A 27,227-nucleotide genomic window follows, 5' to 3' on the forward strand; every position below is an offset into this window, starting at 1 on the left:
ACTTGAACCTAAATGCTCAAGTTTTTCTTGGAAGCTTAATCTTTATTCATCATATGGCCAACTCTATTAGGAAACAAATTCTTCTAGCTGGATTCATCTGCAGTGGTAAGAGAGGGTTACTAACAACACATACTCACCATCATTCACTTTTTGATAAACCAAAACAACATCAGCAACTTGAAGAGACAGTTCGTCTGACTGCTTTGCTGTGTAAGTTCTGATGATCTCTACCTGAGTCAAGGCTGGGGAAGAAAAAAAAAAAAAGGCTGAATTACAATATTTCCATTTCATATCTTCTATTCAAATGTGTATATAATTGATTTAAAATAAATCAGTGTATCTTAGCATATGCCCTGCCACACCCCACCCACCCACAACGCAGGTGGCAGCAAACGATGCAGATGGCTTCCCACCTGAACAACTGCACACAAACTTGGGTTAAACATATGAAGAAATACACTCTTGTTAACAGATTGAAACAACTGACCCGTGTTAATGAACGCAAACAGAAATAGCTGGGCAAAACAAAACTCCTCAAAGAAGGAAGAGATGACAGCTTCGTGTATATTAAAGTAACATAGCCCAGGAAAAGACATGGTGACTTTTTAAGGATCCAGCCTGTATTTGCTCAAATCCCCGCTAAGGGGCAGTGCTCTTCTATTCTCATGTCAGAGTGCTCAAAAATCTCAGTACTTGCAACTTACTTGTTCTGTCTGTTTTCTGCCCATCTCTGTCTTGCCCAAGCACCGTAATCCAGCGAGCTCTTTCACTCCTGCAAACAGCAAAGACAAAATTCAGTTTCCCAACTCATGCTCTTGAAAAATGATCAAGACTACTCCCTTTTCACAATTCTGTATTTAAATTCTTCCTCTTATTGCGAAAGAAAAACTGAACATACAACCTCCTTTCTCCTCCTCTCAAAATATGGCCAGAAGGTGTGATACTACTTCTTGTAATAGCATTCTTCAAGCACAGTTAAACATTTTAAGCATGTTAGAGTAGAAAAAATGCCTATATACACATGGTTCTTACTGGCATCACATCTTATGTACCCTTATTTTGTTTTTTAAGTAATGCAGGTAAACTTCTCTACTAGTGTCTGCGACTAATACTTACGACTAATTTAAACAAATAATCCACTTGAATTTTCTTTTTCAAAATTTTGTTTCTGTCTTTAGATAACTTGAGTTTTTAACTAAAAATAGTAACATCTGTCTTCTGCAGTTGTCCCTTTCGTTGAAAATCTGAAACCAGTGCTAAACTTGTGTTTCAACCACAGTAAGAAAACACATAGAATTTTGCACAAGCTTAATTTTGTTCTTAGTTTTAGAAACATGTTATTTACAAATTCGTATTTTCCCATAACCAGTCTTAATAAGAAAATTACATTTCCTTTCAGACGACTCTGAAAAAATGGGATAATGCCAGACTGTCTTCCTGCCTAAATACACATTTCTTCATAAATCCATGTATACCATATATTTTGTGAAAACGAAACAAATTTGCTCCCACTGAAGTCACCTTCTCCCCAGCAGGCAGTGTTAGAGCATATGAAAAATCCAGTCCAGAAACCACTGCTTTCAGCCAGACTAGGAAAGCCTTTATATATGTCCCTCTGCAACTTTCCATGTATTTTTCAAGGGAATCGATGTTACTTGTGTAAACAGAGTGGGAAACAAATATAAAAAGATGCCAGCACCAGTGGATAATCTAATGCTAAATGACCCTGTAATTTAACCCTCCGCCTCCAGCAGCGGGCACAATTACAGCTGTTCCAGAGCGAGGGCAGTAGGAACAGGCCACGAAAGACGCACGAGGTTTGTGAGGAGCCTTCCCCAGCCGCCAGCCGCAGCTGCCGGCCGTGCCCCGCTGCTGGAGCTGCAACGCCACCGCCCTCGCTCACCGGCACCGTAACGCTCCGGACCCAGTGCTTCTACTGCTGTACCTGGGAACCACGAGCCACGTGAAGTGACAAAACGGGGTCAAACTGCGCTGGAAATCGGAGTCAACACAAACATTTCGCTTCCACCTGTGCATCGCTCCGTTCAGCGAGCGCTCTGAAGTGTCCAGCTACCTCCTCCTGCCGCTGCCCTCCCCATCGCGCTCGCCTAAAGTTACAAGAAATCTGGGATTTTCTGTACCCTGAGCACACAACACACGGTAACGCTCTAAAAAAAGAGTTTTCAAATCAAGGAGGTGTTGTCAGAGATTTTTTCCCTTGAAAGACAATCTGCTGGACTGCTATTTATATTACAAACCTTATATAGGCAAGCAGTAATCTTTTGTAGAACAAAATGTCTTTTTATAAAAAGCCCAGACAACTAAAAATGCGCTTCATTTTTTTCCCAATAAAAACGCATTTCCAAGCAAGTCTGAATCATCTGCTTACTTTATAATAAGATCTTTAATAGGAACCATTAACGATCTATAGTTTCTTTCAGAGTTATTCTAAACTTTGAAAGCAAACCTAAAACCGTAAGTTTTTCCAGGCTGGGATGCGTCTGGAGCGTTCTGTTTCATGTCCTCTGTCCCGCCTCCAGCCTCCGCGGAACAGATACCATCTTTCACTTCTGTGAAGGGCTGTGTGCAAGTTAATGGCACCACAGAGAAGCGATGGCCTCTCCGAGACTCGCGCCCCAAAGAACAAGACGCTGCTTGTTGCCCTTTTCTAAAGCAGAGCACTCCAGCACTGCCCCAGGAGAACAAGGACCACCTCTATCCGGCACAGCTCCCCAGCTTCCCCGCGGCCATGCCAAACTCCTCCTCCAACCCATCCTGCAGTTTCCGCTCCGTCCGACCGCTGTGGTACAGGACTCGCAAAGCTGCCCCGGGACAGCACCGTTCAGCATTGGACCCAACGCACGCTGTTGAGTGTTTGCTGCACCGCCGTGCCGCGGGATCCCCTGTGCTCATGTCCCCCAGCTAATCCTGCACCCTACGTACAGAGCGCTTGTTAGAAATGCCCTGCTGCTAAAACAACTAGCAGGATAAGGTGCTTTAAAGCAGTAAGGAAGAAACCAGTGCAGAAAAAATACCAGAGCAATCCCTGATGAATCTCTGCAGTCAGATTATCCAAGGTCGTCTTGTCAAGATAAATGCTAAGAGAATCTGCCTAACTACCCCGTAAGGACAACATTTGCCTCGTGGTACGCTGCGTTACGCGTAGATTCACCTGCAGTTATCCCACGTGTCCGGGCAGCGTGGCGTGCCCGGGATGAGATGGGAGCACTGTTACACAGCTAAAGCTGCCTGCAACTTCTGCCAGGAATGCAAAAACCTGCAGTTCTTAGCGACAAGCACTGGTCTGGGAGGTCGGTAATGGTCTGAACTACTGGTAAGACAGCTACACATCCAAGCGCACTACAGAATGCAGGTGTACAGACTGCTTGCAACTACAGGACACTCGTTGCTCTCCAGTTTACTTTAGGCACTTACCCCCTGGCCCCAGTGATTATTTGAGAGAAGTTCTCTGCTAACAGGCAAGCGAGGCAGAAAACCCACATCTCAACTTCCAGCTCTCAGAAGAAAATATTAGAAAAGTATTTGACCTAACATGTACTTACGCTACAACAACCAGCAGCGATAATTCAACGCCATTTGTAGTTCAAGTGGAAGCAGAACCACGGAGCATCCTGAGTTGGAAGGGACCCACAGGGGTCACCGAGTCCAGCTCCTGGTCCACACAGGACCACCCAAAGCCCCAACCACGTGTCTCAGAACGTTGTCATATTTGTAGTATTTGGGTAACTAACCTTCATTGTCCACAGTCGTCTTTGGGCTCTCAACAATGATCCAGAGACTTAGAGAGGCTCAAATGAAACCGCTCCAGAAACTGAGCACTTCACAATTTAAACTCAGAGTGTATGCAGGCAACGGAGGTCAGAAACGTTACGCAGAGAAGTTGAGGTATGCCATACAAAAGTCACGTAGCTACAGAGGCATTGTGATGCTTAATAAAGACAGCACCTTAACACCAAGAGTGCCCAAGACCCGGTGCTGTACCAGGCAGGGGGCAGCCAGAGACCCTCTCCACAAGCTCCAAAGACAGCAGGGCCCTGAGGGGCTGTGCCTGGGAGCCTCTGAACCTCGCATGGGAAAAATGCATCCAGGGCAAGGTGAAAGGTTAATGGCAGCTACGTTGCTTACTCTGTTTTTAAAGTAATTTTAAACTACATTACCCACCACTAAAGCCTGAGGTCATCCTACTGTAAGAAGCAAATAGAACAATAACTAACTTTCGCTAGATTTGGCTTAATTAGAATGAGCTAATTATCTTGATGCTAAGTGAGGACTGCAAATGAAAGCAGTGACAGCCTATAGTCTGCCCTTTGCTGGAATCAAAATGGTTGCATTTTAAGCTCAGTTTGGAAAACACCACCTTTATTTTTGCAAATACAAGCTTCTCCCCATGCTCCCCCCTCCAATCCCCCCTAAATCCCTGTCCTGCAGTCCTGGCATGTTTGCCTCACCAATAACAACCAGAAGGGATTCAGAAATCCAGCATTATTATTATCTTCAGCCTGGATTACCCTTCAGATACTCTGCTGTCTTCAGCAACATTACACTGACTTACACACTTTCCCTCTGATGAAAACCCCCTCCAACTAAAATGCAACAAAAAGTCTTCACTGTTTAGGAATGGTCATGTCAGTTCTCCTTTTTTTTTTTTTGCAAAAATAAGAAGTGTTAAACCTAAGATTTTTGGTTCCTGTTTATGAGAAACATTTTTATGCAAAGCTATCACAGATAATCTTTCAACGCCTTGAAGCAATGCATGACTGTAGTTCACTGTGCCTTGCACCAACACGGACTCCCTCTGCATTACCTCAATGTATTTTTTTAGTTCCTTTTTTTGTTCCTTACTGCCACCAGCTTTGTACTTAGCCATTTGGCTGCAGGTTTGGAAGAGGCAGCAAAATGTTTGCAGAAAGTCAGATGTGGCTTTGTGATGAGAACTCTATTTCAGACCACACCGAACTACATACAAGTGAAGCTTTGTCATTTCTCCTTTCTGTTCTACCCTCTAATGGGCTCTCAATTTACTTATCACTAATGGTATTAAAGTAACTCACTGCAAAGCACAGCCACGCCATTACTCACTGGCTAGGGAACTGGCAGTCTCTGAGGCAGAAGCACAGTTAATTCTTGGTCTGAAGATCTAAAACAACAGCACCTAGTAACAGATACTTCAGTTTACATAATTTTAGCATGTGTACTCAATTTGCTACTATCCCTACAACATGACATCAAAAAAAAAAGAATGACAGTAACATGACATGGACTTAAAACCACTGAGCCTGCTCATGACAAGATTATCCATGAGAAAATGAACCAGGTTTGGAGAGGCTCTATTTTATTCCAGTAAATATTTATTCCTCTATCTAGGATCTCATACAAGCTACACATTCTCCTTCTCAGCCAACCATTAAAAAACAGAAAGGCTTGTCACTGTTACCTTGCCTAGCTTTGGAAGTGCACACTTAATGGAATAAAAACAGCGCAAATCACAATAGTCAGCAGCTGGAACAACAAACTCTCCAGCGTTGCTGAACAGGACACCAGTGTGGCCCGTGACAAATACAGGGTCATTTCTGATGTAATCCTGCCTTGGTCACTGCTGATCAGATATCATACAGACTGCCTGCTTGCGAACTCTACTGTTCTGTTTTGTTTCATCTTGTTTTAAGCTTTGCAAACAAAGAGAAGCTGGGCATTTCATACTGCCACGCTTGGGAGCTGGGAGAGCAACAACAACCTGTTGAGACGATCAGGTGAAAAATTACAGAAGTTATAACTATTTACTTACGGAGCGTCTGTTCCCAAGAGCATCTCCACCTTCTCTCCTGCATGGTTACTGAGGACTGCCAATCTGAAGAGGTACACTGTAGCGCTCTGCCGGGAGTACAGCATAGCTGAAGTGTTCTTTACAGGAGAAGAAGTCAGGTCCTCACTGTCACACTGTTGTACCACGAGCTGACCCCTTAAAGAATAATCTGTGACATTGTAGCTCTCTTCACTGTAAAACAAAGAAAGGAAAAAAAAAACAAACATAAGTATAATGCTTAGTTTTCCATCAGGTGTGTGATTTCCCCTTCCTTGTTTGTTTTTAAGAAGTCAGTTCTGTTTTTAAACAACTTTTATACAGCAATTGCTGCCTAGCCAAGGACAGAACTAGCAAAACCAGCTAGGGATGCTGCTGTAGTCATTGGGGACCTTGAACCTAAAAAGAAAGAAATGTAGTCCATACATTTGCATAGTAAATAATGAATGCATTCCTAACTAATTAATCAACTGAGATAAACCTCTACAAATTCTTCTTATCTCCATTCAACAGAACAGCCTGCTTTGAACTATTAAGGAGTCTTTATCTTTCTAGCCCCTGTGCTCTCCGGGAGGCCCACAGACTTCTCCTGACCAGCAGTGCACGGGTACAGCTGGCTGAGGGCTGGAGGCACCGCAGCCGTTTAAAACATTATTTAAAAATACAATAATCAGCTAACACAGACATGCCAACGTGCACCTTCAGTTTATGGCTGAACTTTTTGCCAAACTTCTATTTAGACTCACAACACAGAACAACAGGACTATTTTATGTCCCCCCGCAAGGAAGGCCTGCACATTTTGGAGGCACTTTTATGAAGACAGACATCTGCTCTAGGCCACCTATTCTTTAACAGAAAGCATGTGGTGATTCTCCCTATTTCCTTTATCACATGTTGTATTAAAAAAAAAAAAAAAAAAAAAGCAGTAAATGTCCTTTATAAATCTTCAGCATTTTTTAATCACTTTTTTAGCATGATTACTTTAGTTACGAAATCATTCCTGGCATCTTGGCTAAAAAAAGCATGTTTTTTCAAGCAGCTGTGAACAGGTAACATTCCCAAGTAGTATTTAACCTTTGGGTGATTTCCCATGTATGAAGTCCAGCTGCATTCCAGTGTCAAGGCAATCTCAGGAGCTGACAAGCCACAGAGCCGTGAAAACAGATGGGGTTCTAGTGGTGTCCTTAGGGGATATTACGGGAAAGAAGAATACTCAATAAATGTATCCTCACACAAAAATACACGTCTCTTTGCAATTCATTTGAGATCTTCTAAAAACACTCAGGACATTGCTGGTAGATGTTCCGAATAGCTCAATATGGCAGTGTTACTTTAGTTGTACACAACAGGACTTCATTAATTCTGGAGCTCTCTTGAGCTCCACAGAGCACAGAGCTTGCTCATAGGCAGCTCTGAGCATTACTACCCAGAATACGCAACCACATCTTCAAAAGGGCATGTTGGAAAAAAGGAGGAACCTGACTTTTTGCAAAGTTCTGAGCTAGCCGCGTGTCCCATTTTTAGCAGAATAATTTTACAATGTAAGCTTCCAGGTCTGCCAGAGGTGTCAGAGAATTGCCTCCTCTGTAGCCCAGTCTCCTCCTCCCCGAGGGGAGTTGTAAAGTGCCCGCTATGGAAGCTCCACCATGCCTGACAGCAGGCAAATGGATATCTAAGCCCAGCAGTTACACTCATCAGCCATGCAGGGGATGTGTAAGAAGGATGATACTTTTGTCTGTGGTTGGGATTTAGAAGAGGAAAACTGAAAATTCATTATGAAGGAAATACATACAAACCTAAAAGCAGTATGCATAAAGTAAATATCCTGTATTTTAGTAAGGCACTAATGTCATCATACTCTGTGCAATGTGAAATCATTTCTTCGCTAGCTCAAGAGAAAACAAGTTTCCCAAACGTGCCACAAATAACAAGAACTGTAGTGTAGTCCATGTGAATCATGAGGCAGATAGAAAGAACTCTTAAGATGTGAATTATATTGCCTGTTACTCCTCGTGTCAGAATATTACCTTCAGTGTCCATTAAAAAGGAAGAAATTTTGGTAGCTAAATTTCACTTAACTCCCTGAATGGGGCAGAGAACACAGCCAAACCTTGCGATTTCAACCAAAAGGCGAAATTGCAGCTGAGGAAGATTATGATTAATAAAGCATCATTAAAGTTAAAGCATAAGAACTCTGGAGCATAGTAAGCATACACCAACACACCCCCCTTTATCGTTTTGTAGCTAAAATGTAGTAATTCTCATTATAAAAAGGTTTTGGGAAGGCTTGCTCACTCAGTATTCAAAATGCAGTTCTGGCAGTGATGACTCTGACACATGGAAATCGTTCCTGAAAGCAGCCCGTGAGCAGGGGTGAGCCGAGCCTTGCCTCACTGGGGCTGCTGACCCTTGTCGGCTGCAGCCTGGGCAGGCAGCGCCGGGCTGGCCCCGAGGAGCTGGGAGGCACAGCGTGCTGCTTCGACTTATACGGCAAACTGCTCCCCGGGATGGCCGGGGATTCACTTTTGGAGAAAGGATTAAGCAGCATGACTGCAGCACTAAGTAATTAGTATTTTTAGCACAGTCGAGTGATTTTTTTTTTTGTGTGCAATGTTAAGAATCTTTTGAGAAAGCAACTCCTCAAGTAAAAACACAAGCATATAAAACTGAACTGTCAACAAGTGTTGCTGTCCACTGCTGTGGTGTCCACAGTAACGCTGTGGGTAGGAGAACAGATCATCAAAAGCTCGAATGTTATGAATAAGCTTATCCACTCGGGTCAAGTGCAAGCTTTGTGCTCGGAATATTTGGGAGGTTCACACAAATCAATCCTTTTCTATCCTACCTAATTTGTTTGGGGGTGTTCTTCAGGTGAACAGATAAATCTGATCATTAACATCAAGTTTTTTTTAATTTTGGCTTCTGGGCCCAGTTATGACATTTCAATTCCAACAGTTGGAAGTTGTTATAAATCCAAAGTTTGAATAAAATATGTTGCTATAAAAATCTGTTTTATAATCTGGACAAGGAGCCATCGCATAGGAAACCAATAAACACTGTAACAACACAGATAATAGATTCTTCATTGTTTTCCTAACTCAGACATTTACTTAGCTACCAACACAGCAATACGTTGAGAGCCATCCCGTGAGAAAACAAACGCGCAGTTTAAAAACATGAGGCATAACTCTGATCTGCTGCCAGGGATTTAGCAAGGGACTTTCAAAGAAACATTGCAGCGTGAACTTTGATAAACACTGAATCTCAGAAACGTGCTCCCAGCATTAAGATAGCTGGGGAGAACTCTATTCGCCTTTCTGCTCATCTGCATAAAAATTATTTGACTTAAATATATTTTTCCTTCATTTTTGTTTATCTTTCTATTTGCTTAAATATTCACATTCTCTTCCCAGATTTAGTATTCTACCTCATTCCTCAATTTCTGATTTACATTAAGAAGATTCACAAGACAGTATCTTTTAAAAATAGCTGGTATTTGGTTCAACTGATCAGTGCAAATGCAAAACTATTCTTCAAAACAGTTTTCAGCCTCAGGAAGAAAGTTAATCTATCAAGTATTATTTAACAGCAATAGCAGAGGATGTAAATTCCATTAAATGATTTTAAGCCTCCCCGCAAATCTAGAGATAAAATTTAAGTGGAGACTACTAGAAGCAGTTTCCCATCAATCTCTCTCAAAAACAGTCCAACATGGTAAAGCACGGAGGGGAAAGAGTATCACTTTGCCCCCCCAGAAATCTACCTTTGTTAAGGCATCAAGGATAAACTTTTGAATTTGTTTGACAATTCAGAATTCCAATCGAGTTTGCAAAAACTAAATCCCATTTAACAAGCAGTTACTTGTGATTTCTAAATGCAGTCTGATAGGGCAATGTTAGAAACTCAAACACCTTCATAATTCATTTACTTTCTCAGACACAGTGTATTGAAACATACAAATGGTTTCACAAATTTTGACTGTAATTAACACAACTTTAATCCATATTTCTTCCCATTCTATGCTGCAAATGTACCAGGTCTCTTTGAATCTCATTCATTCTTTCAAAAAAGCAGATGGCTAGCAAACATGTAAAAATGCTGTGGATGCAAATAAAGTTCGGCTTTGCAAAGCCAGGAAGTTTTGGCTCTCATTTCCCGTATGGTGAGGCACGCACAAAAGTCATGAAAATTTAAAAGATAACTTAGATGCTCTCTCTGTGATGCAAGGAGTTGAACAAAAAGACGATTTTACATTGGTGAAGCTCTTACCTCTTCTTCTTGGTGATAATGAGGACATCGTTAAAGAGGAAAAAGTACACCTGCTGTTTAGAAGTCCTTTTAGAAAAAAGTCCAGTGTCTTCTACGTATGCTGTTAATTCACCCCTTTTCACTAACCATCGTGAAGAAGAAACCAATGGAAATGGCTACAAAGAAAAAATAATATTTTAATCCTGTATAAGTAGAATTAAAAAAAAATAATCAGGTAACAGTCTAAAATATTTGGAAAAACTGCTCAAACTCAAAGCTCAGAGATTATGAGCACAAGCACAAAACAGAGATCCCAAGGTTTAAGGTATCTTTATCATTCACATAATCCACAAGTAATAGCCTGCAAATACTTGAAAATTGCTCACGTTCATGACCTAATTACTCATCTACGACAAAAATGAACGGACTTGGCAGGTCATATGCTTCAGGATGGACCAAACTACGTGAGATTTCCAAAGGAGATTAAAAATACTGTCTCTGGGGATTATTTCAGTTTTCACAGAGTAAGCAATCATGCTTGATTGCTGACACTTGATTTTTTCTCACAGCTTTTCTGCATGAACAGTTGGAAGGAAAAGCTTCAGCACTTCATCTCAAACACACAGGCTACAGCATACCTTACACTGCCTTTCAGCACATCTCTAAAGTCAGTTAAAATGATGCTGTACCTTCTTCCTGCATGTTTTGTACCAAGCACAGAAAAAAAAATGCAAGAGCCTATAATATAGAGAAACACACTGTACAAACCACATTGAAATCTTTTATGAACTTATGAAAATAGACAAGTTACGGAAATGGCACAGAAGATTAGATACTAATACTGTACTGAATATTATTCTTGAGATGTTCAGAGTACATACTTCCATGGAAGAGAAAGTCTGCAAAAATACGTGAAGGATAGTAGAAGGCCTACCAATCAAATGTGGCAAAATCTATTTTCTACTCCACATGTTGAAATTCCAGCACAGCTCTGTGAAAGAATTCTTAAAGGAGTATGTGACATGTAAGGACTAGCTGTCCCTTTTAATGCCTGAACAATATAGTTTGTTCGTGACGTCTTAAATTTACCAGTGGTTTGAGAAATGTCTGAATTTAGAGGACCTCTCTTAAGGCATCCACTCATGACAGGCCATATTAGGGGTAGGATGAGGACCAACACCTCAAGTAGGTGAATCAAGCCAAAGAGGATAATAGCTGTCTAATGTAAAGGCCAGGCTTTATTAATCCAAATTATTCCCAACTGGTGGAGAAGTAGATACCACAGAAGGACCTTTTGTTTCTCTGGGTCATGAACGTGAATGGAGATACGAGCCTGCATGTCCTGTCGTACAGAGACCAAATCCTCTCTGAAGCTGTACGTTGACGTGATGCCTGGAAGACAAAGGTCTCTTGCAGTGCTGGTAGCACTGCAACATCTCCCAGGGGCCAAGATTCCTCCATCAGTGATCTCACTGACAGTTGTTAGCACTGAGCTGACCAGAGCTAGTATGTGGGAAGGTTTCAGTGCCACACAGAGGAAAGGTTCCTCCTATGCGACCAGTTCTGTGCTGCTTAGAATAGTGGCTGTTGATAAAGATACTCCTTTCTAAGTCTCACCTGTCTTCTCTGGGATGACCTATTGTGGTCCTAATTTCAAAACTGAAGATGTTGATACTTTTGTGTTTATGCACCTCCAGGTACAGCATACATGCTGGATGGAGCACCTGAGGCTGTCTGGCACCAAAACAGAAGACTCACGGGGTGACTTCTGCAGGCAAAGCCCAAGCTGCAGGCCCTGTGCCTTGCAGGTCCTCCAACAGCAGGTCCACACTGCCCCTGGAGAAGAGGCATCCACTTTGCCCATGTTTATTAATATTTGTACCTAAGACCATCCACTTTGCCCATGTTTATTAATATCTGTACCTAAGATCCACTGCAGTAAATGGGCACTTAACTGTTAACTTATGTACATTTTTCTTCACCCCAAGGGAAATAATCAAATTTTTGTTTCTACTTTACACTTAACAGGCTTTCAGCTTACCAAAAACATGTACTGTCTCTGCTGTTGCTCAAATTCATTATGTCTGTAATGATTAGACTAATGAGGACAACTGCTTCTTTTCCATTTAAAATAACTTTCACGTGCTTGTATTTCTTCATTCAGCTTGTCAGCTGTCTTCATCATTCTGCTTAGACTGTCTTTTTGTATCTAATCACTTAGCTGCCCTTTGACGAACTAACTCAACTTGTCAATACTCGCCCTGGAGCACGATGCCAAAACCAAACCAGTACTTTGACTGTGATTGTGCTGTTGGAAGAACAAAACTTTAACCTCCCTAGTTTTATGTGCGGCCATCCCCTTGTTTGTGAATTTTGAGGAATGATTTTGTAGTCACTTTGAAATGGCACATGATAAAGCAATCATTCAAAAGATTTTATTTTTATTTATTTATTTATTTATTTTTACTACCATGCAGTACCACACTCAACACAAAAAGCAGGACCAAGCTCCTGGAAGCCTATTCCTTGTGCTTTCTGTCAGGAGATAGCACATGAATGACAGATGAACCTTGCTCAAAATGGCAAAATTACAGACAAAATACGTGTACTGAATCTTGGTCAAATTCCCTTTAGATACTTCTTCCCAATTAACTTCAGATCACACATTCCGTTTTGATTTATACAACTTTTTTGCACATTTCTAGTTTTGTATTATCCATTAGTTTACTAAATGCATTTTCTACTGTATTCTCCAATCTGGAAATTGGAAATGCAGAACTGTGTTTCAAATCCATATTTCCGAAACAGATTTTTATCCAAGTCTCTGTTATGAGTCAGAGTAGAACAATCTGGTTACAAATCTCTTTAATTTCATTAACTGACACCGTCACTCATCTTGTATCAGTGGCTAACATCAATTCAACATTATTACTTTCTCCAAGGATTGTACCATAGCATTTTTCTTATGGATGGTCATTTTATTAATGCACATTATTAGACCACACAGGTTACAAAAGGCCAATTCAGCTCAGTACCCATATGTGGCAGTCAGAAGAACTCCCAAATTCCATCACTGAAATCTAGTAATTTCTGAAGTTTATATAAACATTCTGCTTTTTTTTTTCTTAAAAAAAAAAAAAAAGGCTTACTCTGAATCTATACTCTGCTGGTGTGAAAATCAATTCTTGAAACAAACAGCTCCAGTTATTTAAACTTCCTGCATTGCAGTAATGGTTGCATGTGATGGTACATGAACGTGAAACATTGGGCCATAGCCCTAAGGTTACACCACCACAGTTTTTGTGACTTTACAAATTGAAACATTGGGCTAGATGGTCCTTGAACACAGAAATTACAGAAGGGTTTGGTTCTTGAACTCAAATGCCTGTTTGCAGAAAAAAAGCTTTTCTAGTGCTAAAGTTGAAAAATTTAACAATAAAAACCTTTTGAATCTTAATTAAAAGAAATTCTACAGATTAGCTGTGTACAAAAATGACCTACATTTAGTAGGTTCTCTTGTAACTCCCATGCTCTACAGTCACACCTAACAAAATAAAACATCCCAAAACACCGGATTGGAAAAGAACAGAAATAGTTTACCTAATTTATAATGGTTATAAAGCAGAATTATAGCACCATGATGATGGCATTGCAGACAAAAACTTCTTCAAAATTTTCTATTTGAGCATGAACTAAAAATCCCTTTAATCTCTACTCCAAATGAGTTCATTTTCCTAAATGACTATATTCCAGAGGCACCTTGTTTTTTCTTTAATATTAATTTTCCTGCAATTACCAAAAGAGTACAACACTTATATCACCATTTTTTTTTTTTTATATAAAATAAGCCATTAGAACTTAAAATGTACTGAGACTTGGCCAAAGCAGTTTGGCAAGCACTCCAGCTGGCAAGCTCTCAAACCACAGATAAGGTCTAAAACCACTAAGTGGTTATATTTAAGATGCACAGAGGAGGGAAGAAAAAAAAAAAACTTGCATAAAGAATACAGAAAAGAAAATAAAGTTGCTATTATTCCCATGAAACTAGCGAGAGTTGCTAGTCACAGCACGTCCACTGGAAGAATTATACAGGGCCTCTTGCTTCTGCATCCTCTTCCAACGGGGAAAGTAACAGACTAAAAGTCCTTTAAGGAACTTGATACATTTTACAACTGTCAGGTACTTCTGTAGATTTGAAGATTATGAATGAATGCGGGAAGAAGGTTATCCAAAATTTTCAGACCATCTAAAACTCCACTTCAGAATATCCCAAATACCCGAGACTATTATCCACCCTTGTTAGCAAATGTAGTGACATCACTTGTTAAGAAGTGTTTACTTTATTGCTGTTGTTTTAAGTAAATATTATTAGTCTCAGTTTTTAGTCAAAGCATGTAAATAAAAATCCTTTGGACAAGTTGGAAACAGGATTTCCTCAGAGCGAGACTGACAAAGATCCTTTGACAACTGTCTCTTCAAAAACATACACCCCTACTTACTTCTTCAAATACGATGATGATAATTCATTCATCATTCAGATATTCTGTGTTTGAACAGGAGCATTCCAGCAGAAGACTACAACATTCGTTTTGAAAACTAAGACAGTATAGGATTCAATTTCATCTGCATATACAAATATGCTTGCTATTCTTGTGGTTGAAAAGTAAGCTAAGAAATTACCTGCACTAGTTTAATACAGGACGCTTCGCTGTTATTACTTCAAAGCCCTGCCTGCACCGTCGCACAGACGCAGGCAGCCTTAAGTACAGCCACACTCTGTACTAGCAAAACAAAATTTGCTGACAAATGACAAAACCAAACTGCATTAGTAAAGGTGAAGTTTATCTTAAGTAATTTCACCTACGCCAAAGTCTGCTGTTGCACAGCCTGCTCTTCCGGGCCAGCACCTCACTCTTTGTTTGCATATCCTATGCTGCCAGAAGTGCTGCTGTAGCTGAATTTGGTAACTCCTGCCCGCAGGTGTGACCGAGACACACACCTATGAGGAAACCCAGCTGGGCTGATTTATTTCACACCTGCCTCCTTGAATTCAGCAGCATGCAGCACACACCATTGTTTTCCTGATTTCTATCACCTCCCAGCTAAAGGGGAACTTGTGAAAGTGACAAGTTTTTACAGCAGAACTATCAGAATCTTGTACAAATGTACTGTAATTTAAAGAAACACATCTTGAGGTGGCTAGAACCACACCTTGTTTTTGATATCATACTGCCGTAATCCGGACAGTCACACACTGTTGGGATCCTTCCCTTGGTCTAAAAGCATTCATTTAGGCGTAATTTTTCTCTCAGGTACATGAGAACATCTCATTGTCAAGTAGTAGGTCGGCCTCTCTTTTAATGGTAAAAACTTGACAGCTGTTTGTCTAGCGCATCAAAGCCAGCTCACACTCTCACTCCATGGAGTTAATTCACCTTGCAGTTTGACAGAAATAGTGTGCTGAATCTCACTCATGATGTTTTCAGAAAATAAAATGCTAGGGTGCTAAAACTCAGTAAACTTTTACTGTTTTATTTCAGCTGCAATAGATAAATAGTCCCTTTCATTCTTATTTTAAAAAAAAGTTCTTAGACTTTTTCCCTGAAAAGCCTCAACCTGAAGCTTAATCAGCCTTGGTTAAGACACAACAGTCCTTAGTTACCCTCTGAGTTTCCAAAGCTTCAGCTACCCCAGAATATGAACTTGTCTTTCTTGACTGAAAGTCATGTCAGCGTTACAGCCTATGTTAATGGACTTTATGCTGGCAATGAAGCTATCAAAATTTAACATGTAGTCAAAGCCATAGCATGTGGTCAAAGCTATTCATATGCTAAATGGTTTACGGTCAGAAATAGCATCATACCTTGATTTTAAATTCCAGCTGGGAGTTAATTGTGTACATCATTTCTGTCCTTTCCATCTTCCGAGCACCTTCATTGCACAAACGCACCAACTAGAAACAAGACATGTATTTAACACATTTAATGTACTCAAGACTTGTAACACTAACTCTTGCTCCTTTATAAAATGCACATCTGTGGAAGCGTAAAATTTACAAGGACCTGACATTTTCCTGTTCAGCCGCAGCCATGATGTTTTCAAGACCAGACTGAATGCATCTCTGAGTGACCTGCTCAGGCCCAACAGCTGGTTCTGCTTTGAGAAAGAGGCTGGACTGGATGACATCGTGAAGTCCCCTTCAACCGGGATTATCCAACACTATAATAACTATTTATTCTTCAGCAAAGCCCAGGTGGTACAAAGTTACAGCCAGAAGATCTGACTGAAAAGGGTTATACTCTCTGATCCAAGGTAATGATCAGCCCCACAAAAACCAACATTCTGGACTGACAAATCCCTGTTGCACACTGCCCTATCACACACCTGCAACTCATTTAGAGAAGAAAGTCCCACCACAAACATTGCAGCACCGCCTTGTTAAGCTAAGGCAAACAGTATCTTTGAGAAAGTTTCATTGCAGCTGGCCTTTAGAATGCAATCTTAAAGCATCCTACAGTCTTACAGAAGTCTATGCATGGAAGGAAGAGGAGTGTACAACAACGGGGGCAGAGACAGAAAGGTCAGAAAATGCATTCCCCTTCACCTCACAAACATCATGCAGCATTTCCCGACCATTAATAAGCCTTTTCTCCTTTTATAATCAAATACTTCACAAATCATATACAGCTTCTACAGAAAAAAATAATTGTATTGGCAGCAGTACAGTGTTCCCGAATTTACGGTATTTTCATAAGTAATAGACAATAATTTAGCCATAAAACCAATCCCTAGTGGTCTTTCTTAAATAAGACAATTTAGAGTTTTTATCTTTCACTGCTCTTCCCTTACACAAGGAATGTTCAAATCCCAAGGCACTGTCTAGCCCCGACATGCAGGGAAAGGTTTTGTTTTGTTTAAATAAAGAACATCCAATACAACATATTTAATGACAGTTTATGATGTGCTGCAGTTTCTGAAATTCTGAGGTCTTGGAGGCAAAAACCAGACAGTTCTTAGATCCTTAAATTTTCTTTTCAAACCACAATGTTCTGTTTTAAAGTCTTCTATTTCAAGAATATATATATATATATATATATATATATATATATACACACACACACATACATATTATATATGTGTGTGAATATAAATTGATAAACTAGAATTTCCCAATTTAAAAAGGGGAATCTGCTCAGTTTCACATAAAATGGAACTGGAATTTATTATGAAAGTGCTATTGTATTTTACAATCTATACATGGAAATGGACTTGTGCTCTTCTTCTGTCATTGATTCTGATGATTACACAGTAAGACAAGAACAACTGAACAACTGAGAGCAGCAGATATAGTTAAAACTAGCAATAAAAGCAGAATGCACGGTTTTCTTAGTTTCACTTTTTTTTCCCCTGTACCATCAGGACATACCTTGCTCACTTCTTTCAGAGCTTGCTTGCAGTTCTCATATTTTGGTGAATCTTTAGGAGTTTTCTGGCAAATAGTCTGAAATAAAATATCAGTTACTTCAGAGGACTGAGAAGCACAGATTGTAACAAATACAGAATTTTACAAACATATTAATGGAAATCAAAAAGGTGAAGAGAAACAAAAACATCCTAAGATATCTTAGATTAAATTAGTCTTTGCTTTAATCATGCTTGCTCCTCTTTGAGCACATTTGAAGCCATATCTTTGGCACTGAAACTTTGAGAATCGATTTCACTCCAAACAATATGACCTTATATACACAATATATAACAATATAAGGTTTACACAGCTACCTGGATCAACTAATGACACACACAAAAGTAATACTAGACTATTATTTAATTTTTTAAGTAGAAACATGCTCCAGAGAAGAAAGTGCTCTATGTCCCAGAATGAACTAAGTAACTATCCCGATCATCAGCCAAATTTGTCAGCGCACAGTTTCTGTACGTGTAGGAGACCAAAATCATTACTCCTGTTTCTGGACCCTATCGATGCTAGAATTTAATTAAGCTTAGCTTTTAATCTATACTATTGCTGGTGGTCCAGCTTATAAATTTAGTTCTAGTAACCTGCATGGGAAGGGAACTTCTCACAGTGTAACGCACTGAGGGGAAACCGAGTGTATAAATAGTGTTCCACTCAGAAGGGGCTCCTGTGCCCTTGAGAACAGTTTATTCTTCAAGGTTACACTGTGACCTTCTTAACTGAGGGTCTTAAAGACCCTACTTCTGAAAGTAAGTATTTATTGCAAAAGGATCCTTATCTAATCTATAAAGTAGGAAATCTTTTTTTTTTAATCTGTAAAGTTTAATTTTAATCCTAACACTATGTGCAATTTCTGTGCTAGGTTCTTCCTTGTCTTCTGAATCAATTATTTTTATCCTTTACAAACCTTCTGATTAGAACTTCTAAATATTTAATTTCTGACCGCACAAGCGAGCATATGCTACTGTTCATACTCAACAGACAAGCCAGTATCTACAGCCTTGTCTGGAATGAACTGGGAATTGAATACAAGAGTGTTAACATTCGAGAAACATGCATAAAGGAAAAAATAAGAAAAATAACTGTTCTCACATCCATCAGTAAGGGAAGACGAGTTACTCTCTGCATGGGAAGAATGAGGAAAGAGATCATTGGTAAATTCCTGCAATCTTCATGGGACTCAATCCGTGATAACACCTCTTTAAATGCTGGATTTGTAGCTCTGGTAGGAAAAAGAAGGAGGGAATTAAACAGAATGTTTTACCAAAGAATTGTGAAAGTTGCTAGATTTTAAATAAAACATTTTAATAGCATGGAAAGTACAGCTTGAAAGATTCATATCACTTAAGCTTTCAGCTTTATTTACTTAGATATGCAAGACCAGCATCAACGTTTAGATATCTCCTCCCACAGATGAGCATGAGTGCAAACAGACTCGTATGTAACATGCGAGTAAACCATGGCTTTGACAAATTTATAAAACTGTACTTATCAGAGAAAAGGGAATGTAACACAGGACAACAAATAGGATTGGACTATGCAGCCAGGCATATTTTCACTCTCAATTACTTCAGAGGAACTTGTGCATTAAGTAAAGCTAAGCATGTAAGTACACGCTTCGCTGTAAGCCATAGGTTTTGCACCAAATACCATAGCCTTTGACTCCTACTAGGAAGGGGGGTGATTTTGCAGTCATATTTTAAAAGTAGCTCTTACAGCAATTTCTGAAGCGTTCGTTGCTGATAGACTTCATTAGTGCAGTATTTTACATATGGATCAAACGTTGAAGCACTATGCTTTTCCACTATATCACTAATATCATCAATAAAGATGTTGTTCTGATGTCTTGCTTCAAGTTCTTTGAAGAACCTGTGAAAAAAGTGAAGAAATTACTCATTTTACCCAAAAATAGTAGACTTTTCTTGCAACATTTTATACTTCACCTGATACAACCCATGGCTTTTATTACCTAATGACAATTTGAATGGTTTGTTTGAGGGTGAGATCATTCCTCCTTTTGGCAAAATAGTGTGGGAAGTCTTTATATTATACATGTCAAAGGGTGGTGGTGTCACCTGGCAGAGCTCAGCAAAAGCAATGCTGGCAAATTACTTCCCATACTCTAGCTGCCAAAACCGAAAAAAGCCTTACTGGTCTGGTTAGACTAGAATTTCCAGAAACAGGGTTGAAAAGAAATGGAACAACTCCAAGCACAACATTAACACAGCACTTCCTCCTGTAATAAGGGAAGTGCAATACCAGAAACGTTCAAGCAAACAAAGTTGAGCGTGAACTGTTGAACTAGATACAAAAAAACACACAGCAGGCTGAGCTAAACAAGGTAGTCATGCACCATAAACTTTGATCTACCAATAAAACCAGACACAGACTGGGAACAGTGAAAAGGGAAACAGAAACTAAAATCCTCTTCCACATTGTTTGTCTTCTGCTCCATACCGAGTCCCTTTGGCCTCTGAAAGCTTTTCACTCATTCTTGCCCTTCTAATTTTACCAGGAAACAAACGCCTTTATTTCAACGCTGCTTATTAGAAACACTTTCACTCTCTGGGGTATAAGAGCTCAGATTGGCATTAGAGCTGTTGCAAGTCATTAGAATTACTTGCACTAACAGTCTGACATCAGTGCAATCGCTAAAAAAAAAATAAAAGTTGCTGAAAAATCTCTCTGATGCCAGTCTTCTGAAACCTTTATAACAAGATGATTCACTAGAAGTATCCCAAACTCACTAGGGTAAACCAGCTAACAAAAAACTGCCACATAACACAGCGAAATAAAGGAAATACTTGGAACACATGATCTCTCATTAAGCTAAAATATTTTGAAACATTTTTGTTTTAACCCTTTATCACATTTTCTCTTTACTAACACTGGTTCTTCAAAATCTGTCTTGCAGCATTTCAGCTTTTCAGCACACCAATGTTCCACATAGCTTGTTTTACAGACACGCGTACGGAGAAGAGAAAACGTGCAGGAGCTTATCACACAGATGTTTAACAACACAGGTTCACTAAAATTTTGTCCAGTGGGCTTAGAAAAAGTTGACTGAACTGAACAATTGCCAGACTCTCAAATGGTCAGCCACACAGTCAAACGAATATTTTTGTTTGTGGATGTTTTGGTTTATTTTTCCCGACACACTCACTGCAGATTTACTGACTGATGCTTATCAGTATTGTCATTTAATGACAACCAGGACATTGCCTGCAAAGAGATATGATGCTGTCTGCTCCGGTTTATAGCTTTCTCCTCCCTTTTCCGCTTAAAGACGTACAGCAGTGTTTTTAATAGCACAGCCACTTTTGGAAGGCGTAGTCCTGTAGAATCCTATCCTCCATCCATTCCATTTCAAAGCATGAGCTGTTTCAAGTTGTCACTGACTTGCAATACGCTATGTATGTGCTTCTGTAGTGCCTAAGAGAGCAGTCCTAACCAGCAAAGCATACCAGCTGCAATGAAATCTCCTGCAATCCATGGACAAGGACTGCAAGCTAACAGTCGGCTTCAAATTTCCACACAGCCTACAATTTCCCGTGAACCACAATAGTCAGCTCTCAACAGCTGACCACCACGGGCTGCAGACGACTGGAATTCATTTCCACTCTGCTCAGACATGTTTATATCTGGAAGAATTTCTTCGCACACTGCCAGCTTTACTTTGCTCAGGAAATACAGCATTTCTCCCTCCTGTGCGTATGGCACACTGACAAAGCGTTTGACCATGCTGGATCAAGAACCTACACTTTTAAAATTTATCTGGCCCTTCATCAATGACATCAGTCACAGTCATTTTAGGTAACAGTACAAATCTTGCACACTGGGAGATACTAAAAAGAAAAAAAAAAGAAAAACAGGCCAGAGAGAAGCAGCATAGCCAAGTCCCATCCCCCCCAGAACACATTATAAGAACTATTAACTCTGGAAATCATGCATAGAAGTTTGATTCAAAGGTTATCTTTTTGGGCATCCAAATATGGGAAAACAGACACATTGTAAAACCTTTTACTTAAAATTTTAGGACTGATTCTGTCATAAAGATTTGTACTGAACAATTTAGTGTCAATTTAACCAACTACAAATTCGTTGTGCTCTGTGATTTTTATTTTTATTTTTTGCTTAAGACCAGAAAAATCTATTTCAAGCACTTGTTTCTGTTAAATACAGAACTTTTCTGGTTAAAGTTAGATCCAATTAAGTGAAAGTCAAACAGAATCAGAGACAAAATGGTTTCCTCTGTCCTGCCCGTGTTGTTTAGAAGAAATGTCCAATTTGAAATACCCTCAAACTCTTCTTCTCCTGAAGACTACGTGCCAAATTTAGAAACACAGATGTAATTAATTTCCCGTTTGTTTCTTTTTCTAGTTCAAGATCTAGAAACATCGAAGCACACACCAGTACCAGAGTTTCTCCTGTCCCTACAACAGGAGCCTCCCCCTCAGTGTTCTGGAGGTAAGATTCTCTCCATGTCTTCCAGCAGATGATAACAAGCTGGTGATCATCATGTGGAGCAACATCCTAATACTTGCTCAGGCAGTTTTCTTAACCTAGCTTTTTCTACTCATAGGCAGAGATTAAAGCAGTGCCAGGTATCCACAACTTCCTTAGGAACCCTAGTTAATTCAGCTGTGAGCACAGCGGTGTAAGCACAAGACTGCCTATTATTCCACACAATTCATCTTTGTAATTCACCCTGTCCATGTCCCTGTGCAGGGCCTCCCTACCCTCCGGCAGATCAACACTTCCCCCAGCTTGGTGTCGTCTGCCAACTTAATGAGGGTGCACTCAATTTCCTCACCCAAGTCACCAATAAAGGTATCAAAGAGGATGGGCCCAAACACTGACCCCTGGGGAACACCACTGGTGACCGGTCCCCAGCTGGATTTCATTCCATTCACCACTGCTCTCTGCGCCTGGCCACCCAGCCAGTTTTTAACCCAGCAAAGCCTGTACCTGTCCAAGCCATAGGCTCCATGGGCTGCCAGCTTCTCCTGGGGAATACTGGGGGAAACCATGTCAAAGGCCTTGCTGAAGTCTAGGGAGACCACATTTTTACCCTGACGCATCACTGTCCAGTAACAGAAAAAAAGCCACTGGAGTGAAATCAAAGTGCAATTCCTCTTCTTCCACTTAGAGAGGAGCAATGATCAATTTCAAAGAATTTCAGGTAACAGTAATAAAAATTTCCAATTTTTGCCTCAGCAAATGTGGATCTTCTCATCAGGGACAGATACTTAACATCTATATCACAGATTAATTATTTTGAGAGAAGAATTTTGAATAGCAAAAAATGGAAAAATTGCAGCCTTATTTCCATAGCGTTTTCATGCTGAATCAGAGTTTTTAGAAACAAAATGGCTGAAAAAGAGAGTAATTAAAGTGAGGGACTGCATCCGCAGGTGTTTGAAATGAATCAGTTTGTGGGATTGCCACAACCTACATAACGGAAAACATTATATACATACACATACATTTATAAACCCCAAACACTGCAAAGCTAATAGCCCACAAAAATGCCTTTTATCAGGCAATATCCACCAAGCACCTAAAAAGCCAAACAACAACAAAAAGATCCTGCCAGCCTATTTTTCATTCTGCAGCAAGTGAACAACTTGCAGCAGGCCTACCCATGAGTAACTGTACTGATAGTAATCCACTTGCCTTTTCGACTATTTACAGTATTCTGGCAGAAATCCAGAGCAATAAAAATGCCATGGCAACCCTGTCAATATATTCTGTTATAGGGAGATTCCTGAGATAGCAGTGAAGTGCTCATAGCATCTAGTTCAATGGTATGCATTTTAAAAAAAACAATTCTTGATTCAGCCAATTATTACCCACTGACAAATGAGCCCACAAAGAACACGCTGTGGCACTAGAAACATAAATCTTTTTGATAAATTATGAAGACATCACAACAGGAGTCTTCATTTTAAAAACCTTTCCCATGCTGGACAAAGTCGGGCTCCCTGTCCTCAGAAGCAGCAGCGTGTATCTGCATGGCCCTGGGCCTGAAGAGTCAGCCGCTCATTTACCACAGAACAAAATGATTTCTTTGATGTCACAAACAAAGAATTTATAAGTCTTTTTGTGAAACTTTCTAACCACAGGAATGAAGCCGTTCCCATGTAACACTTGCTAAAATGGCAATGGCAAAAACACACACAGCAAGTGAAGGCCTTGGAGAGCAGAGAAGAGGGACCAGGCGGGTGATCCACAGGCTCTGAGCACCTGGGCTGTCACCTGCGATCCCCAGCTGGACAACATCCAGCCGCCAGTACTCACAACTACTGCCTTTGTTGCCATAAGCAAGCAAGCTAACCAATCCTTACATTCGGGAAGAAACATCTGTTAATATAAAAACATGAACCGTACAGAAACATAAATTAACCGCTGCTTAGTCTGGAGGGAAGTGCCTCAGCCAGGGAACTCCACCACAGCCTGGAGGTGACGGTGATTTAGTGAGTGCCCAGGAGACTCTGCAGAGGAAGGTCTGGGATCTGTCACTGTCATCTCCCCATCGGCCCGGACGCCCTCCTGCCTGGAGCATGGCATTGGCTTGCACTGGAGGGAAACCACGAACACTCCCAGGTTTACGTTCCTCACAAGGGCACACGTGCCGAGCTGTTGACGGGCTAACTCAGAGATGACAGAGAGCGGGTCCGAGGCGTGTGGTGCCAGGCAGTGCCCCAGCGGCTCTCAGCACCACACATGCACTGCTCGGGAGCGGCGGTGCCGGCCACAGGAGAGGCTGAGGGCAGGACAGCAGCAGGCGCAGCCAGCGAGGCCCGGCTCACGAGGCTGCCCTGCCGGCTCGCCATGGACTTGTCTTCACGCCCTCACAGCGCCAGACACTTCCCTAGACAGCAGCAGGTGAAATTACCCACAGCTGCAAATTATCATGTGTGCTTAACAAGAGGAAGAAAGTTGCAGGTTTTGATATTCCTGCACATAAAGCTGCTCTTCCTATAAAAGGTAGGAATAAATGTCTGCATCCATCATTGTCACTTTGAGACGGCCCCAGCAGAAGCTGCGGTTGACACGCGGTACCGTGCTGTGGCAGCTGAGGCTTCTCAGGTACAGCCACCGCACAGACCAACCTCTCAGGCGTCCAGATCTGTGGGGAGCAACGCCACAGAACTCGTCCGTCTGCACCAAAGGCTTTCATCTCGCCAATTTAGTCCCGTAAAAGACTGCAGAGCTTTAAAGCCTCATCTAAACAAAGCACACTGACCCGACGAGGCATGAGAGGAGCCAAGGGAACACGCATACATCCTCCTGCTTTGACAGGCTTGCTAAACATGGCTATTTCTAGGCTTACTAACAACTTGGTGCCTTTTCAAAGCTATGCATTCTTCTTACACAAAAAGAGCGAGGGCAGTTCTCTGAAACCAGGCTGACGCACTGGAGCAGTTACTTCTTTCCCAGACCCAACTAACAGACTGCTTCTTCGTTCCCTATCAGTCTTTCTATAGGGAAAGCAGAGGTCAAGCTCAAATACCTGTTGAACATCATAAACTTCACTACCAAAGTTATGCAGATAAATAGTTTTCTTCTTCTGTGCTTTCTGAAAATCGGAGCAAGATTCATAAGCTGCTACCAGCACAAGCCCTGCGGGACCCAGCACCACAGGCGGAGAGGATCCGTGCAGGTAGCGAGGCTCACGAGCGGGGCAGTGATGCTCTGCAGGAAAGGCTGCATAACCACTGACTGGGTAAATAGGGTTTGGTTACAGCTGGAAGGCTTTAAAATTTTAAGTACTGCTGCTCTACACAACAACTGTCTTTAAACACAAATATTCACATAAATAACTCTCTCTGCAGAGCTTAGGCCACAAAAGAAGAGCCAGAGGTTGCAAGAATTCAACCAGGAATGCTGCTGCTGGCACTATCTTTTTTTTTTTTTTTAAACAGAGAATATGTTCACATAATACAGTGATGGGTTTCAGTACAAACAAATATGGTAGATGGGAGCTTCCTGCCATAGACCTGGTGATGCCAGATGCCACAGATCTTTCCTAATTTTTTTGTTCTTACCATGCTCTTTCAGATACATCACCACAAATGCCATCTCAAAATAAGGTATTTTTTATTAGATGCCAAAACTTTCAGTTGCTGGAGAACACAAACTCTCCTAAATCACTGGTGGAGGGGAGATTTGGACTCTGTGTGTTGTGGGCTGTTTTTTTTTTTTTTTTCCTTTTATGAAAAGAAACTATAGAGTTTACGTTAAAAAGTCATTAACTGAGCATGAGATAGAAGTATCATTTCTTAGGCTGAGAATCTCAGCAGGAGAAATAAGAAAAAAGTATCTCCAGAAGTACTTAATGATAGAAGAAAAACTGGACACAAAGTCCTAGACAACAGACTGTCAGAAGAGTTCTGACAAGTAATTTAATTACAAGAGGAAAAGATCCAAGGGGACCTTACAGTGAACCTCTCCCTATAAAACTCTGGGACACTGAGTTACATACCATCTGTGCTGCATTTTCACAGGGAATATAAATTGACAGTATGGTTCTTCAAAGACAAATTTTTCAGAAAAGGACACATGGACAATTAATTCGTCAAAATAATCTTTGCAGCAGAACACATGAAGAATACTGAGAGGATAGAGCTCAGATGAAGTTTTGAATACAAGTGCAAATAGGTAAAAAAAAATTACTAAAATTCTCTTTAAAGAGTTAAAATAAAATAACATTTTAATGGCCACTATTCAAGAATACTGACTGCTTTTGTAAAGTCAAAAACAAAACTGAATTACTTTTCATCTGACCAACACTGTTAATATCATCAAGCTTTAGCAACCACAACGACAATTCAATAAAAATGCACACATACAATCATGCAGTTGAGATGATATAGCAATTTAGCTGACATTTCAAAGCAGAATCATCTTTTGCGGATGAGGAAAAAAGAGAACCAGGAACAGTCTCACATGGGAGAGACTGCACGGACCTTAAAAGAAAACACAGAGTAACCCAGGGAACAGATGAGTGGTTACATGTGCAGCCTGGGTTTTAACCTTTCCAGGTGAACCCAACCCTGCCGCAGAGGAGGGCTGAGCAGGGCTGCTCAATTCCTTCCCTGGATGTGCAAACGCTCGAGCAAATGCTCACATTATTTCGGGGAAGATGGGGCAGGGAGAGGCGGGGGGAAGAATGCATTGAAAAAACACCCCGATTTACTCTGAAAAACTCATGAATAAAACTCATTACAAGAATGGGTTCCCTCTATCCTTCGGTCAGTACTGGAGTTTGTAATGAGGGGACTTTCTTCTCTTACCCTGATCTTGGCAAATGGTGAGGGGACTTTCATCTCTTACTCTTGACCTTGGCAAGTGGTGGTCTCTTATCACGTGGTAAAAAGATGATAAACACAGGGTACATCTACACTGCCAAATAAAAAACCCTAAAACTCAAACAAGATACTTAATGTACTGCTTCAGCATGCAACCATTCAGAAACAATCCCCTGAAGAGCCTACTCTGAGCAAAGCAGGAGGTGGTAGCTCCAAGCATGTGGAAAACATAGGCAAACAAGCTGCCTTCATTTTTTTTTTAAAACAAAATCCTGCTACACAGTCTGTACTTGAACTATCAGAATGAGTAAACACAATCATGGAAATGATCTGAAGGTCTTCTTAAAATATTGCACAAACTATTACCAT

At 40.6% G+C, this 27,227-nt stretch overlaps 1 protein-coding gene across 1 annotated transcript in view; it reads right to left on the bottom strand.

The window, feature by feature from the left end:
* ARHGEF26 (Rho guanine nucleotide exchange factor 26) overlaps positions 1-27,227 on the bottom strand; it is a 50,627-nt gene that overhangs the window by 3,481 nt on the left and 19,919 nt on the right. Inside the window, exons 6-13 of the mRNA XM_040567318.1 lie at positions 19,261-19,413; positions 18,637-18,766; positions 17,497-17,571; positions 15,934-16,023; positions 10,092-10,246; positions 5,807-6,016; positions 705-772; positions 138-242 (exon numbers count right to left, since the gene is read on the bottom strand). Coding sequence (XP_040423252.1) covers positions 138-242; positions 705-772; positions 5,807-6,016; positions 10,092-10,246; positions 15,934-16,023; positions 17,497-17,571; positions 18,637-18,766; positions 19,261-19,413 — 986 coding nt within the window. The remainder of the gene's footprint in view (positions 1-137; positions 243-704; positions 773-5,806; positions 6,017-10,091; positions 10,247-15,933; positions 16,024-17,496; positions 17,572-18,636; positions 18,767-19,260; positions 19,414-27,227) is intronic.

Source organism: Cygnus olor, chromosome 9 (assembly GCF_009769625.2).
Source record: "Cygnus olor isolate bCygOlo1 chromosome 9, bCygOlo1.pri.v2, whole genome shotgun sequence".
NCBI classification, from domain to species: Eukaryota; Metazoa; Chordata; class Aves; order Anseriformes; family Anatidae; genus Cygnus; species Cygnus olor.